This window comes from Manihot esculenta, chromosome 5, assembly GCF_001659605.2.
Source record: "Manihot esculenta cultivar AM560-2 chromosome 5, M.esculenta_v8, whole genome shotgun sequence".
In the NCBI taxonomy this organism is placed as follows: domain Eukaryota; kingdom Viridiplantae; phylum Streptophyta; class Magnoliopsida; order Malpighiales; family Euphorbiaceae; genus Manihot; species Manihot esculenta.
This window is the reverse complement of record NC_035165.2, coordinates 20,432,653-20,449,864: the sequence shown is the minus strand read 5'-3', so window position 1 is coordinate 20,449,864 and position 17,212 is coordinate 20,432,653. Positions and strand designations below refer to the sequence as shown.

General features: G+C 31.1%; 1 protein-coding gene across 1 annotated transcript; it reads left to right on the top strand.

The window, feature by feature from the left end:
- The first annotated feature begins 1,167 nt into the window (after positions 1 to 1,167).
- On the top strand, positions 1,168 to 3,492 carry LOC110614417 (2-alkenal reductase (NADP(+)-dependent)). The gene is made up of 5 exons (XM_021755942.2): positions 1,168 to 1,552; positions 1,824 to 2,001; positions 2,149 to 2,315; positions 2,592 to 2,674; positions 3,013 to 3,492. The coding sequence occupies exons 1-5, from the start codon at positions 1,322 to 1,324 to the stop codon at positions 3,389 to 3,391; spliced, it is 1,038 nt and encodes a 345-aa protein (XP_021611634.1). The 5' UTR covers positions 1,168 to 1,321; the 3' UTR covers positions 3,392 to 3,492.
- The last annotated feature ends 13,720 nt before the right edge of the window (positions 3,493 to 17,212 follow it).

The following is a 17,212-nucleotide window of genomic DNA, read 5'->3' as shown; positions in this document are numbered from 1 at the left end:
AAATGGCAGAAAATCTAACTAAACAACCAACTGAAGATTAAGGAGGCCAATAAAGTATTAATCATGAGGTCTAGTTCAGAAAAATCCATACACTATGAAATAAAACCAAGCAAAAACCTTATCTATAGCTACAGAAGGGGAATCTGAACAGACCCTTAGCAATAAGAATGTGCACCGCGTAGGTCAGCCATCCATGAAAGCAACGACGGCTTTTGGAATCCCAGAAATAAGATATTTTATTAATGATTTTTTTATACAACAAAATTGGAGTTTATATGACTCTTAATTTCAAATTTAAAACTGAAATAAAAACATTTTTCAAAAAGAATTCAGAAATATTGCATATCTGTGAAAGTTTTTTTTTTTTGGCAATATCATAAATTTTTCAAGAGATAAACAAAATTTTACAGATTTAAAGGAATTAAAAATTCTAATAATAGTAATAATAATTTTTAAATGAAAATAAAAAAATAAATTTCAAAAATTTTAGAAGATTTTTAAAATTTGGAAATAATTTTGAAACTCCTAGTATGAGGGTATTTAATTATATTAAAATAAATTTGTGTCATCACATACGTCACTTTCGTTTTTTTTCATTTAATTATATTAAAATAAATAGTAAAAATAAAAGAAAAAGAAAAAGAAAAAGAAAAAGAAAAGGATACTGCGATTAAAGAGGGATTGAAAGAGAAGACTCTCCAAAGCCCAAATTAAAATTGAGTTGCATATGTTCTAAATTGTGTCATCACATACGTCACTTTCGTTATGTTTTGGATATTTATCATTTAATAAATCTTCAATCAGACACATTTTTCGCAAAAGAGAAATTAGAATGTCTTTTATGGAAAAATCAAATAAAAACAAATGTATCAATAATTAAAATCTAAAATCTAAAATTTATTTATCTTTCAATAATAGAAAATAACAACCAAAATTTTAGGACTTAAACAGATGAGACGCAAAAAGAGAAATTATACTACAGCTTATTATTTATATAATGTCAATTTAATTAAGAAATGATATATTAATTATAGGTGGATAATTACTATATAGTTTTTTTAAATAATTATGTTTGTACAAGCGTTTATTTATTTATTTATCACATAACATTATATGATCACAAAATTCAAAAGAGCATATTTTCTATAAAATCTAGAAACGGCTATTTCCATTCACACACTTTTGCCGCTTTTGCAGCAACCCGACTTGCACTTTCCATTTCACACCTCCTGCGTGCTCCTCCTTTCCCATTGGCTGCGATCGTATAAAAGGGCTAAGAACTCTCTCCCAAGATGCACAACATCTAATTCAACAAGCAACAATGGCTGAAGAAGTGAGCAACAAGCAGGTTGTATTGAAGAACTATGTCTCAGGGTATCCTAAGGAGTCCGATATGCAAATTGTCACTTCTTCTATAAAGCTCCACATCCCACCGGACACGCAAAATGCAGTTTTGGTCAAGAATCTTTACTTGTCTTGTGATCCTTATATGCGAGGCCGCATGGCCGAGAACGGTGCCGCTTCTTATCTTTCTTCCTTCCAGCCAGGAGAGGTCAGTGAATCATATTCGATACCCAGTTTATGACACTTCCTTTTGTGTTCATCTTGCTGTTTTCTAGAGAATTTTAGATTTCTTGATGTAATTGTTAAATGCCTGCAAGACCCTTTAACCAACTAGTTAAGGTCCATTGAGAAATCAATTCCACTCTTGTAATTGCTTGCTGGTGACCGAATCAAGCTTCAAGGAAAGCTTAGGATTCAATTTGCTGGTTTTTTCGGTTTTCAATTAAGGATATAGTGATTTGATGTTTTGAATTATGCAGCCTCTTAGTGGATATGGTGCGGTCAAAATTCTGGATTCTACTCATCCAAATTACAAGAAAGGAGACCTTGCTTGGGGTTTTACTGGATGGGAAGAGTACACTCTTCAAGTGTCACCGCAGCTTTTAATTAGAATTGAACAAACTGATCTGCCCCTTTCCTATTATACTGGAATTCTAGGTAAGTATTTACATGAAAGTATGATTTGAAATAATTTGCTAGTTAAAGCATATGAAACTTGAGAATTTCTGCTGCAAGGAAAATAGTAATTTCATCCTTTCCTGATGGTGAAAATTCTTGCTTATTTTATTATTTTCTGCCTCTTAGGCATGACTGGTTTGACTGCCTATGCCGGTTTCTATGAGGTTTGCTCTCCTAAGAAGGGAGAATATGTATATGTATCAGCAGCATCTGGTGCAGTTGGTCAGCTTGTTGGACAATTGGCAAAATTATTCGGTTGTTATGTTGTTGGAAGTGCTGGATCAAAAGAAAAGGTGAATATGTAGATGTACTCTTACTTGGCTGGTTAAGAAAATTGCATTGGATTACTTTTGCATTCATGTTCAAGAAAAAAAAAATGTAAAATTCTTCCTTTGGTTTAGTTTAGTTTATTTGATCTTAGTAAAGAAAATGCAAAATGTTCAGTTAGTAATCTTATTCTCTTGCTAAATTATAGTCAAGAGTCATTAGTTGATTCATGAAGGAGCTCTTTTTTTTTTATTTATTTAATTTTTTTGTTTTCTTCCTAATCATTTCTACAACATCTGCAGGTTGATCTGCTGAAGAACAAGTTCGGGTTTGATGAGGCTTTCAACTACAAGGAAGAGCCAGATTTAGATGCAGCTCTTAAAAGGTGAGGACGCAGTAGTATTAAATTCTAAACATCATTGATCTCAAGCTTCAATTTAATATTTTCTGCTAGATCACTATAAAATTTCATTAGAAATTTCTAGCCAGTTATATACTGCATGAGAAAACAATTGCAATTTGGATTTCCTGTTCTCAAGAAACAAGTTGGTAGCATTTTACAGCTGCAAATACAGGTTAACTTGTCAGTTCTTAACATTTTTTATAGTATTTTCTGACCCAAAATTTCATAATAGAATTCTGTGACCAGCCATAGGTAATTTTCTCCATCTTAAAATTAGTTTATGGGGTGGAAATCTTGATTAGGCTGTATTATTGTGGCAGGTATTTCCCTGAAGGCGTAGATATTTACTTTGAAAATGTAGGGGGAAAAATGCTTGATGCAGTACTTCCCAACATGAGGATCCGTGGTCGCATTGCTGTGTGTGGAATGATCTCCCAGTACAATCTTGACAAGCCTGAAGGTGTACACAACCTCCCAAATATTATTTGGAAAAGACTTCGCCTAGAAGGATTCATTGTTAGTGACTCTTATCACCTCTATCCAAAATATCTGGAAACGGTTATTCCATATATCAAACAAGGTAAGATTGTGTATGTAGAAGATGTTGCTGAAGGACTTGAGAGTGGTCCGGCATCTCTAATCGGATTGTTCACTGGCCGGAATATCGGAAAACAATTGGTGGTTGTTTCTCGCGAATGATATGATTTTAGTGTAACGTAAATGGACCTTTACAGACTTTGAGAGGGTTCATGAGAATGTGTGTTAGCCACATTTAATAAGTTGTTTACTACTTTTTGGTCTTTCCCTTTTTTTCAATGGATTTTCTGATGAAATAGAATGCTTGTCTTGCTTGAGTGTTAGCAAATAGCAAATGACTCCAAAAGTTAGGCCAACCTTTCCAGTAATTATACACTTCTCTCTCTTTCAAAAAAAAAAAAAATTAGAAAAAAAGGCCTCAGTTTTAAATTAATGCTGCATTAAGTAGTTCAGCTGAAAGGTGGTTTTTAAAGAACTTCAAGGGGAAAGCACTATAAGAGTCCTTGGAAAAACTTCACAAGGTGAACGATGCAAGCTTGCTACAGATTTACACCGTTGGAAAAAATGTGATGAATGCTGTCCAATCTGTTCATATTGATATTTGGAGTTGGTTGTGATTATCTAAAACGAACAATAGGCGGTCTATTCTTGCTGATTTTAGTGATAACCTTCTAAACTGTCAAATCAATGTGGTGGTAATTGATAGTTCATAGATAACTGAGAATGAAACTCTCCTATTGCATTTCGAATCAGTTGTTTTCCACAAATTGGTATCCGTTTTGACTTTTATCTTTTACTCAGACATATTACCCTTTTAAAATTTATAAGAGAAAATAGTTAAATTAAAAATATTATAAATAATCATTAAATATAATTATAATACGATAAAAAATTATATATATGCCTGAAAATAATTATATTTTAATTATTATACATGTTATATGATAAAATGATATTTTTATATTTATTTCATTAAATATTAATAAGTTGATATCTGTTTTTATTAATTATTTTACCTACCAATTATAATAATTAAGCAGGAATGATATCAGTCACAATAAATAAAATTATTTTAACACTAAAAGCATACAATTTTCAAATAATTAAAAATATATATAAAAATAAAGAATTAAATTTTATTTGAATTTTTTTATATATATAATTTATTAAATAAATATCTTATTAATAAAATCTAAACATTAAATCTAAAAATTAGAAAGATGTTATAATAATACAATAATTTTTAAAAAATTATAATTAATTATTTTAATAGTAAACAAATTAACGTAATTTCTTTTATATTTAATTTATTTATAATTTAAATTATTCTTAATAATAATGAGATTGTATCCCGGCAAGTAACGAAATTTATAGAAATATATAATAATTAGCTTAGAGCTAATAAATAATTTAAATTAACTATTTTTAAATTAATATATAATAGTTATTTGGAGAAAAAAATATACAGTTGTAACATCCTAATTTTTATTGTTTGGATAAATAATATTTATAATTATTATTAGAAAAAGAATAATAACAATGATTGAGGATGGAGTTTAAATTAAATTGAGATTTGAAATTTTAGTTGTTAAAGTTTTGGGTATAAAATAAAAATTTAAAAGATTGTAGTATTAAAATAAAATTTTGAAAAAAATTAGAGGATCAAACTGTAAATTTTCTTAAAAAAAAGAATATAGCTGTCATCTCCAATCCCGGTACTTAAAAAGAATATTTAATTTTTGTTATTTGGCTTCAAGTGGAGATTTCTAGAATTATACATATTATGTAGGTCTGTATTAATTTTTGAATTGTATTTATTTTGTAACTTTTGGCTGCGATATAAAAGATGTCAATTTTTATATTTTATATTTTTTTATATATAGTGTTGAGTATACTGACTGTTAGTAATTTTATTTTATAATAACAATATAAATAATAATATTGGAAGAATATTTTTATTTGTTTTTAATAATTATTACAACTTTAGTGATCAGATATGATGATTAATTCTTCTCTAGACGTGTTATGTGCGAATATATATATATATATATATATATATATATATGAATGAATAAATTTTACCATATTTTATATAAATAAGTTTTTTTAGATAACAGTTTTAATTGAATTTTTGTGTCTTGTAGATTAGGAAACAAATATGACATGAGAATATAGAATTTATATCCCACATCGACAAAATGAGTATGTTATATATTGTTATGATTTATCATATTTTTCATTGAATATAAAAAGCTAAAATTTTAGTTTAATTACGATAATAATTAAAACTTTCAATTTTATATGATGAAATTTTATTTTTAAATTTATTTTAATTATAATAAATTTTTAAAATTATTTATCTAATTGGTTATAAAATCTAAAATTTTACGATTATAATTCAAACTTTTAATTTAGTATCCGATCTTTTAAATTCATTGTAATTTTAGCAAACTCTTAAAATAATTTTAATTAATTTTTAAATTAGTCCATGTATTATTCCACGTGTTATATGTATCTGAGCTATTTTTTAACTCTAATTATCTATATACAGTAAAAAATATATAACTCTTTTGTTCTAATCCTTAATTTTAATTTTTAATTTTTATTTTGAATAAATTAGCGATTAGAACAACAAGAATGATGTGTTTTAAGTATATAGATAATCAAATTTCAAATATTGCATACATGTATTTAATTAATATTTAAAAAATATAAAAAAATAACGATATGTATACTAAGTTAAAAATATCAAAATTATTTTAAGATTCGGCTATAATTGCAATAAATTTAACAAATTATATTTTAAAACTGAAAGTTTTGATCTATAATTATACATAAATTTAGATTTTAATATCCAATTAGATAAATAATTTTAAAAGTTGACTATAATTATAATAAATTTTAAATTTTAAATTTTATTATCAAAACTAAAAGTTTTTAATAACGTGCTTTACATATTATGTATTAACTTATTGTTTATATATAATTTTCAGTTTTGCATATAATATAATAAATTGATTTAATAATTAAATAAATTTAATCATTTATTATAATAATAAATTATTGAAATAATAGTTTTTTACCCTAATATTTTTAAATTTAGTTTTAATTTAAAATGAAAATATATTTTCTTTAAAAAAACCCAATTTCACATACACATATATAATTTAACGGTTAAACTTTATTAATATTTTTCTGTATAAAATATACATATATGAATAAAATTAAAGAAAAACTCAAAAAAATTGAAATAGATTACAATTACAATAATTTTATAAGTAAAACAATAAAAAATATCTTTTTATGTTAAAAATTTATAATTAATTTATACAATATGTCTATTTTTAACCCACCCCTATACTAAATATATTTCAGAAAATTTATATATATACATGCATTATCTTCTCTGTCATTTTTAAAACTAAATCAAAATAATTAGATAATTTTCAAAAAAAAAAAATATTAGTATGAATATTATATGCCATCAAAAAATAAATTAAGTGTATATAGGAGTTTATTTTAATTGTAATACTTAAAAAAAATGAGAGTATTTTAAATGTGATTCTTAAATTATCAATTCATTAAATATTTAATCTAGTCTAAAAATGCATTATTTTAAAATTTGTTATTTTAATAATAATTTTATCTCTATTAATTAGTTTGAGCTTTTTATTTTAATATTCACTTTAAAAATATAAATTTATTATTTTATACTTTCAAAATTAGCTAATATTTGAATGTGATAATTCTAAAATTATATTTGGTGTATTTTGTGAGATATATACACATACACCTAGATATAAAATAGTTTTTAAGAGTTGCCAATTAGAGGTATATCACTAAGAGAAATCTAGGCTTCAGCGGTGGAAATTTTTCCATCGCTGAAGAACTTCTTTATAAAAAAATATTTTGCAACAAATTTACAATGAAGTAAAACTTATTTATGATACTCTCGTTGCTAAAGTTTTGCAACTGAAATGTACTTCTAGCGACGGGCTTTATGACGGCACATGTCTATTGCTAAAATTTGCAATGGAATTATGTCATCACTAATCTATCATAAAATGTCAAATTTGGTGCTCACACATTCTATCGTAACTGTCGTTGCTACTATTGGTGACAGGATTTTCCATTTACAGATATATTAAGTTTTATCGCTAATTTCATTGATATATCGCTAATTAAAATATCTTTGTTGCAAATCCATCACCAATAGATAAAATTTTATATTCTCTCTATTTTTATATATTTTCCTTATTAATTATACAAGATCATCAACATAATATATAAAAATAACAACAATTAAATTCATATAATAGCATTTAACTATAATACAAATGTACAAAATTTTATCTATAATTAAAGATGTCAAGTATAATAAAATTTACAAAATATATTGTAAATGCATTAATTAAAGATGCACCGTTTACTAAAGTTAGGTTAGTTCTAAGTCAAACATTTTTCTACATAACTACCATTCTTCATCATTTTCTGACGGAAAGGAGAAATATGTCATTGAGTGTGAAGATATTGTGCCTGGACTTCCATGTGTGGACATAAACTCCTTTCTCACTCCATTATCTCAGCTCTATTGTGGCTTGTTTTGCATCAATAAACTCATTTACTAATTCAATCATCATTGTGAGCTGAGAAGATTATCCTAATTGAGCAAATGATGAGGAGAAAATAAATAGATAAATTTGGATTTTGAAGTTTCAAAACCATACACTCTTCTCTTAGAAGTGTCACCACATATTTCAACCTATTTTTTCATATCGAATATAGGTTGTGATTCTGGAATAGAACCATATTTTTTTCACAATTACACTTGTGTAATCTTTCTAGTAAATATAATGCAATATATTTTATTATATGTGATTAGCAAATACGTATGGTAAGGTATTGCAATATTACAAGTTAAAAAATAGTAAATTAAAATTAAGTAGTAGTTCAAAATAAACTTACATTAACCAGTCTTAATTTGCCATTAATAAGGACACCATCAGTATCCTTCTTGTGTGAGTAGTTCAAAATATTTCATATTCAGCCAGTGTCCTGCCTAATTTTTAGTCTACAATGCAAAAAAATCATAAAAATAGCTAATATTTATTAAAAATTTATGGAATTAATATGCACAATACAAGTAAATATAGAATTAATGTTAAAAACTTATACCAATCGATTCTTATGAATATGAAATTTCATAGGTAAATATAGAATTAATGTTAAAAACTACCAACATGCCTTGTAATCGATCCATCCTTTTCAGTCATACAATTAACTTTTTGATAGGCCATGTAGGTCCAAACGTCTACTCAAGAAGAATTCAAGATGCATGGATTGACTACATGATTCATGGATTGGTTGCAAATTATTTTTTCTGTTATTAATATGGAATGAGTCAATTTTGTTAGTCTCTTAGTTATTATTTTCGTTTGAATAAATTACCACTAAATCAAATATGTTATTAATATGTGGCAGAAGTTTAGGAAGAGTCAGTTATTTTCTTGTATTTAAATTCAAGAATTCTACAGTAATAAAGGAGGCTTATTCCAAATCAAAACCTGTTGTCTATTCTCGCCCTAAGTAGAATATTGTTTCTTCTTAAATTGGTATTAGAGCATGATGACCAATAAAGAATGAATCGAACTTCTGGAGTTTGGTCTTGGAACACTCCAAAACGACGTTGCTCATATGGAATTTGGACTGAACAACAAATGGAAACACTTGGAGGAATCAATCAGCAAAGTGACTTCCTTGCTTCTTTCAAATCCCAACCTTGCAAACCCAGCTAATCAAACACCAAACTGAATCGCACCATCACACAACCAATTTGCAGGAGAAACATCTCATACCCAAACTAATGGAGGATGATAACTTTTCTTTTTCAAATTAGCAAAATTGGAGTTTCCAAAATTTTTCTATGGTGATCCAACCAAATGGCTCTTTAAAGCGGATCAATTTTTTTCATTCCAAGGCACTGATGAAGCTGACAAGGTGTCTTTGGCATCCTTCCATCTTATAGGTGAAGCAAACCAATGGCGACAATGGTTTAATAAAACCTACAGTGAAGAAAGTATGAACATAACATGGACAAGTTTCGTTGAAAAATTATGGGCTCGATTCGGGCCGACATACGGAGAAGATTTTAATGAAGCTCTGTCTAGAGTGCAGGAAATAGGCTCTTTACGAGACTATTAATGAGAATTTGAAAGGCTACGAAACCAGGTATAAGGATGGTCACAAAAAGCTTTGGTGGGAATATTCATGGGAGGGCTTAAATCAGAAATTGCATATTGCATCCGGATGTTTAAACCCAAGTCTCTTAAGGAAGCAATAAGTCTAGCACGGATGCAAGATGTGTAGTTAACTCGCCAATGGAAGTTTACCAAGTTGTTTCCATCAACTCGAAATCATATCACTTTGGCATTACCAACAAAAGCGGCTTCACCTTCACCTATGAAGCGCTTGACTTGGGATGAAATGTAGAAGCGGCACGTTCAAAGACTCTGCTTCAATTGTGATGAAAAATTTACTGTTGGGCACAGGTGTCACAGACCCCAACTTTTATTGCTTGAAGGAGATTCTTATATTGATGATGACGAATCTCTAGCAGTAGATGCAAACCAACATGAAATATAACTTCATGCTCTTAGTGGATGGTCTACTTCTTGAACAATGAGGATTACAACCACGACTATGTAAGGAAACTCAGATATTACTGCAATCCAAAATTATGCAGCGAAAAAAATCTTTGTTTCCCCTTTCAGGATCTGAGTGCTTCATTTAATTTGAAAGAAATGATAAAAAGACTAACCTTTTAGACTTGACGAAAAGAAACTGTTTCGGACTGATGGTACTGCTTCTGAAACGAACACCCTCAATAGTATCCACACGAACATTTCCATCTAGAGTGCTAGCTCTCTGAATGGATGGATGAGCTATGTGCTCCCAATCTACAACCTAGAAAAACGATTACAGAAAAAAAAAAAAAAAAAACCTTGCTCCCACAATTCAAAGAAAGTTTTTTATGTTCACTCGTTTTTCTTTTAGTCTTTTCATTTTCCCACACTTCTTTTCGTAAAAGAGTCGTGTTCATAACCTACTATCACAATATCGCAGATATTAATATATCTATGTGATAAGTCCTTTTCAAAAGAAAATGAAAAATCATTTATCTGTAACAATTACAGATAGACTACAGATCTTTTAAATATTATTATCTTATAATAACAAATAATTAATATTAATAATAATAATATCTTTATTATTATTAATTATACTAACGGGCTCTTAGCCCATTAATATAAGATAGCACATCAATGACGTTCTTTTGTGTGTGACCCAATAAACTCACATTAATTTGCAATAGGCCCAGTTCAACAAGACCCATAAATCACAAGCGGCCTCTAGTAAGACGTTATGACTATCCAATTAATATGAGGATCGATAGTCCAATAAAACCTAATAAATAGAACATGTATTAATCCCTTTGTTACACGATATCTAGTTTGAACATAAATCATGGTCAATGTCAAACTTATAATGTTTAAACTTATGATTTCGCAATCTCTAATTAGACTGATAAAACCAAATGATATTGATCACATTATTAATTTATTTGAACACGGCCATACATTTCTCAGTTTCACTTATCGAGTGGCCCAGAAGATATCTCTCTCAAAGAATAAATTCTATCTTGATTGTTCAATATCTTCTACACAATTTCTATTATGTTCAATCATAACCTTTATGATTATCCGATTAAAGATAATGTTTGGTTATGTCAAAACATAACAGTCCTTATATTGGAAACTATAACAATCTCAAGTCAATTAATTAAAACATAACTATCTTAAGATTCACTTATAACAATAACCCATATAGTGATCTCAATGTGAGTTCATCAAATACTTTATTCTCTAACAAATATCTATTATTATTGATTTATATCAATATACACATAATCATCTCATGATTATCAATCAATAATCATACTAATCATATTTTATTATTATCATCATAATAATAAGTAACCAAAGATGTTAATCATTATTATGTAATATGCAAATAAATAATAATGATAATAAAACCTCTTTTATTAATTAATAAAATGACATATAAAAAGATCCAAGATAATGGCCTAAGGCAAATACACTAACAATCTACCATTTGCACTAGGCCTAATCATACAAATATCTAATACCCATAGACCTAGTGTGCTAATCATGCCTGACTTGTGAGAAAGGCATGGTCAGTGGATCTGTTGTCATTTGTGTCTACCTTGCATATTTTGATATCTCCTCTATCAATGATCTCTCGAATAAGGTAAAATCGTCTGAGTATATGCTTAGATCTCTGATGGGATCTAGCCTCCTTTGTTTGTGTTATGGCACTATTGTTATCACAATAAAGGTCCATAGAATTTGCAACACTAGGAACCACTCCCAACTCTGTGATGAATTTCTTCAACCGGACTGCCTCCTTAGCTGCACTTGATACTGCTATATACTCAGCTTCTATTATAGAATCTGCTACACTACTCTGCTTGGAACTTTTTCAACTAACAGCTCTAAATTTAAAGTAAATACGAATCCTGAGTGCGATCTAAAGTCATCTATGTCGATTTGAAAACTAACATCTATGTAACCTTTTATATCTAGCTCGTCTTCCAAACCTCCATAAACTAAGAATGCATCCTTAGTCCTTCTAAGGTACTTTAGGATATTCTTAACAGTTGTCCAGTGACTTTCACCGGGATCTGCCCGATAGCTGCTTGTTGTGCTTAATGCATATGAGATGTCTGGTCTAGTACATAACATGGCATACATGATAGATCTAATAGCAGAACCATAAGAAATCTTATTCATCCGTTCTCGCTCATCAGACGTGACAGGATATTGATTCTTGCTGGGATGAATACCATGAGACATGGGCAAGAATCCTCTTTTGGAATCTTGCATGCTGAACCTTTTCAACATTTTGTCAATATAAGTACTTTGACTCAGACCGATCATCCTCTTAGATCTATCCCTATAGATCTTAATACCAAGGATATATGCAGCCTCACCTAAGTCCTTCTTTGAAAAAGAAAATTTCCTAACCAAGTCTTAACCTTTTGCAAGGTAAGAATATCATTTTCAATAAGTAATATGTCGTCCACATATAAGACTAGAAATACAACTGCACTCCCACTAACCATCTTGTAAACACAAGGTTCATCTTCATTCTTGATGAATCTAAAATTTACTTGGACTGACACTGCCAACAAAAGCTTTGTAAAAATAAGCTTACTTCTTCCCCTATTCTTGATCTACCTGATTTTAATAAACTTTTTGAGGTTGAATGTGATGCTTGTGGAGTTGGGATTAGCAGTGTGTTATTGCAATCTAATAGGCCTATTACCTTCTTTAGTGAGAAATTGAATGATGCTAGGAAGAAGTGGTCTATTTATGAGCAGGAATTGTATGTCGTGTTTCAAGCCTTTAAGACTTAGGAATAGTATCTAATGGGGCGGGAGTTCATCATTCACACTTATTATCAATCTTTGATTCACTTTAAGGCTCAAAAATATGTGAATAAGATGCATACTCAATGGACAGCTTATTTTGGAACTTTTCATTATGTCATAAAATATAAGGCTAGGCATAGTAATAAGGTAGCAGACACTTTGAGTAGAAGGGCTGCTTTGTTGATTACAGTTAGTCAGAAGGCCGTGGGTTCTAAATTTCTAAAGGATTTGTATGCTGCAAATGATGATTTTGTTGATATATTGGTGAAGGTCCAGGCTCGTCAGCCTGCTGATGAGTTTTTGATACATGATGAATTTCTTTTTAAGGAGAATAGGTTATGCATTCCTCGTTCTTCTCTGCAGAAAAAAAAATTATTCGAGAGGTCCATGGAGGAGGTTTGAGTGGTCATTTGGGGCGTGATAAGACTATTGTTGGTTTAGATGAGCTTTTTTATTAGCTACAATTGAAAAAGGATACAAGTCGGATAGTCCAGAAGTGCCAGGTTTGTCAAACTCAAAAGGATCATTCGCAAAACACGGGCTTATACACTCTATTGCCTATTCTAGAATATCCTTGGGAGAACTTGTCTATAGATTTTATTCTTGTTCTTCCACGTACTCAACATGGATCTGATTCCATTTTTATTGTCGTTGATAGGTTCTCCAAAATGGCGCATTTCATTCCTTATAAGAAAACTAATTGTAACAGCCCGGCCTTCCTCTGGGTCCGGCACTGTTACCGCTCACGGCCCAGGGCTATCCCTCGCCTGGCCTCTTTGCCACCTCGGGCTTTCCACTGGCGTCGTGAGCAGCTCTTAACATCCCCTCACCCTCACGGGATCCGGGCAGGATTTGTCCCTCGGGGGAGCCATTACGGCCCGCCCTAGCCCGAGTGGATTTGGCCCAATTCCTTCCTCTGGGAATTAGGTCGCCTCCCCCACTGCTCGAACCCTTGACCTCCCACTTTAAGGGAATAGTCTGGTGAGAGTGAGTACCAATTGTGCCAATTGGCACAATTGGTACTCACTCTCACCAGACTATTCCCTTAAAGTGGGAGGTCAAGGGTTCGAGCAGTGGGGGAGGCGACCTAATTCCCAGAGGAAGGAATTGGGCCAAATCCACTTGGGGAAGGATGCGTTTGACGAGAACCCAAGGGGACAAATCCTGCCCGGATCCCGTGAGGGTGAGGGGATGTTAAGAGCTGCTCACGACGCCAGTGGAAAGCCCGAGGTGCACAATTGGTACTCACTCTCACCAGACTATTCCCTTAAAGTGGGAGGTCAAGGGTTCGAGCAGTGGGGGAGGCGACCTAATTCCCAGAGGAAGGAATTGGGCCAAATCCACTCGGGCTAGGGCGGGCCGTAATGGCTCCCCCGAGGGACAAATCCTGCCTGGAACCCGTGAGGGTGAAGGGATGTTAAGAGCTGCTCACGACGCCAGTGGAAAGCCCGAGGTGGCAAGAGGCCAGGCGAGGGATAGCCCTGGGCCGTGAGTGGTAACAGTGTCGTGCGTACGGGCCGGGCTGTTACACTAATGATGCTTCTTATATTGCAAAACTATTTTTCCAAGAGGTTGTTCGTTTACATGGCATTCCTAAGACCATTACTTCTGACAGAGATATGAAGTTTCTATCTCACTTTTGGGTGACTTTCTAGAAGCATTCTGGGACTGAACTTTGATATAGTAGTGCTGCCCATCCTCAAACTGATGGCCAAACTGAAGTGGTGAACCGCACTCTTGGCAATCTTCTGCGTTGCATCTATAGTGATAAGAAAATCGCTTGAAATCTTACTCTTGTCCAAGCAGAATTTGCTTTCAACAGTTCTGTCCACAGCTTTAAAAAAATATCACCCTTTGCAGTTGTGAATAAGAAAATTTCAGTGCATACAGTTGATCTTATTGCCCTTCTTATAGGTTTTTATAACAGTATTGCAGCAAACAACTTGGCAAATTAGCATGTGGACATTTTCAAATAGGTACAATAATGCCTTACGAAAGCCAATGACAAGTATAATGTTGCAGCTGATAAACATAGGCGTTTCAAATCCTTCAATGTTGATGATCAAGTTATGGTATATTTGCGCAAGAAACATGATGGAGGAAATAAAAAACTTGACCCAAAGAAAATTGGTCAATTTCAGATTATTCAGAAAATTAATGACAATACCTATGTTTTTTACCTTTCAGATTATATGAAAATTTTCAAAACGTTTAATGTGGTAGATCTATTTCAGTACTACCCTACTAATGATAACTCGATGTCGAGTTCTTTACAAGTGGAAGAGAATGATGCAGAGAAATTAGCCTTAAATTTTATGGCAAACTTGGACTGAGTTTAACTTCTGCTATGACCATCTGTTAGAGGCCCACAATAACTTTTAAGAAAGGAAATTTTGAAACGCATGACTTTTAAAAGTGTGATAAAAAGTATAGGCATATCACAAAATTCGAGACCTGAATTCCATCGTTTAGAGGGTTAATTTTATATTTTAATTATATTAGCATCCAATTGGCTTTTATATTTTATTATTATTTTTGCATAATTACATCATCAATAACTTAACTTTGCTTATTGAATAAGCACTCTTATTTATTTTCAATAATTAGTATAAACTTAGTATTTAATTACGATAGTTAGCTTGTCATAATAATTCTGTTATATATATATATAAGATTTGATTACTTAGATGCTTGATATTATAATTCTATTCTTTTGATCTCTATAAAGAATATGATGGATAAATTGCTTTTGTAATATCATCAATGGTCTAAAGATGTTTCTGTTGTTAACATAATTCTTTTATTAGTTAATAGTTTTAGGAAAAGTTTTATCTGTTTTCAGGCCATATTCATTAATAAAGGATAGAGAATGGATATGACATCTGCACTTCAAATTTTAGTTTAACCATATGGGAATGCTCTGAAGCTGCAAAGTCATGGCGTACAACTCCTTATTAGATAATGGGGTTTGAGAAGCTGCAATTTTTTAGTTTAATGAAGTGTCTAGTAATGCGGATAAGGTCATTGAGTTAGAAAATGAAAATGGTGAGCTATTCTGAGTTGGGTTTGGATCAATTAGGGTAAGAGGATTTTAAGCTACACTGCTCAACTGAATTATTTTGGATAGATGGTGGGATGTTTTCTCCGAAACTTATCATGTAGATTTCAGTGGTTGATTAATAACTTCGGTATCACGAAAATCCTTTTGTTTCTAGACGGCACAATTAATGACTTTAGATCTAAAATTCTTAGTTATGTTTAGGTTTAAACTTGCTCTATTCTCCTACTTTCCTTTATTATTCTTTTTTTAAGAGTATTTCTCACTATCCTCCTCTTTGATATAGCTGCTATCTTTATACGGATGACGTATGAGTTGGTGGAGAGTTCTGACGATCTTCAATCGGCTATTTAATTCATCGTTTGTCTGTGGAGACACAATCCCTTTTTTCTCAGCCTTTTGTCTTTCAAATGATTCTGCGATGTCAGTCCAGATCGGCTTGTGAACCTCACTAACATTCTCAGACGGATCAGGCCTTCCTCTATAGTCCTGATGTGTTCAAGAGGCTAGTTAATAGGCCTCAACATCTATGCGGAGTGGACCCTCCTATAATGCGCTTTCCTCATTGGCCCAAATTTTTTTCTTGGTTTGAGGATAAGCTCTATAATGGAGGCCCCATTTGCATCAATTACTATATTTTTAATTTAATAAATATATTTATAATTTTTATATCTAATTTCACTCCATATTAAATGTATTATATTTTAATAATACATATTTATTATAATATATAAATTAATTTTTATTAATATAATAATTAAATAAATTACTCATATTTTTTTTATTAATATCTGCGCGTACTACCAGTTTATTTATATTATGTTATAGGTAGGCCTATTGTTAAAAAAAATAAATTATTATATTTTAACTAATATCAATATCCATTAAAAGGGCTAAGAACACTCTATCAAGATGCACAAAATCTAATTCAAAGCTACAGACTTCTCAACAAACAACGATGGCTGATCTGAAGTCTGATATGCAAAATCAAGCTTCGTGTAAAACTTGGAAACTTAAGCAGGCTTCTCAGTCTCACGCCAAATGTCAAAATTATGATTCTTCAATCTACTGGTGTTGAGAATATAATAGAAGAATGTTTGAGCCACGTGGCATAAGCCAGTAGAGACCACTTGTAGTGCCAAGTGCCGGCAAGCAGGATCCTTGAAAAACAAAAGTTAGTGCTTCATTTTTGTTTCCTAGTTCCCCAAGGATTTTCAGAAAATCCAACAGAAGTAAGCTCATTTCCAACACTAACCTTGCTCACAAAACTAAAAGTCTCCAAGTGTTGACCAACTAGGGAGGGCATTGACATAATTTCAACAGACCCGTAATCCGCCGGCCATCTTCATCTATCTTGCCGCCCCTTTCAAAATCTTTGTTTCTACTCTTATCTATATAACAAACTCCCAAATCT

Coding starts and splice junctions, on each gene's coding strand:
- LOC110614417 (XM_021755942.2), top strand. CDS start 1,322: ATGGCTGAAGAAGTGAGCAACAAGCAGGTTGTATTGAAGAACTATGTC. Junction 1,553..1,823: donor CTTCCTTCCAGCCAGGAGAG/GTCAGTGAATCA, acceptor TGAATTATGCAG/CCTCTTAGTGGATATGGTGC. Junction 2,316..2,591: donor GTGCTGGATCAAAAGAAAAG/GTGAATATGTAG, acceptor CAACATCTGCAG/GTTGATCTGCTGAAGAACAA.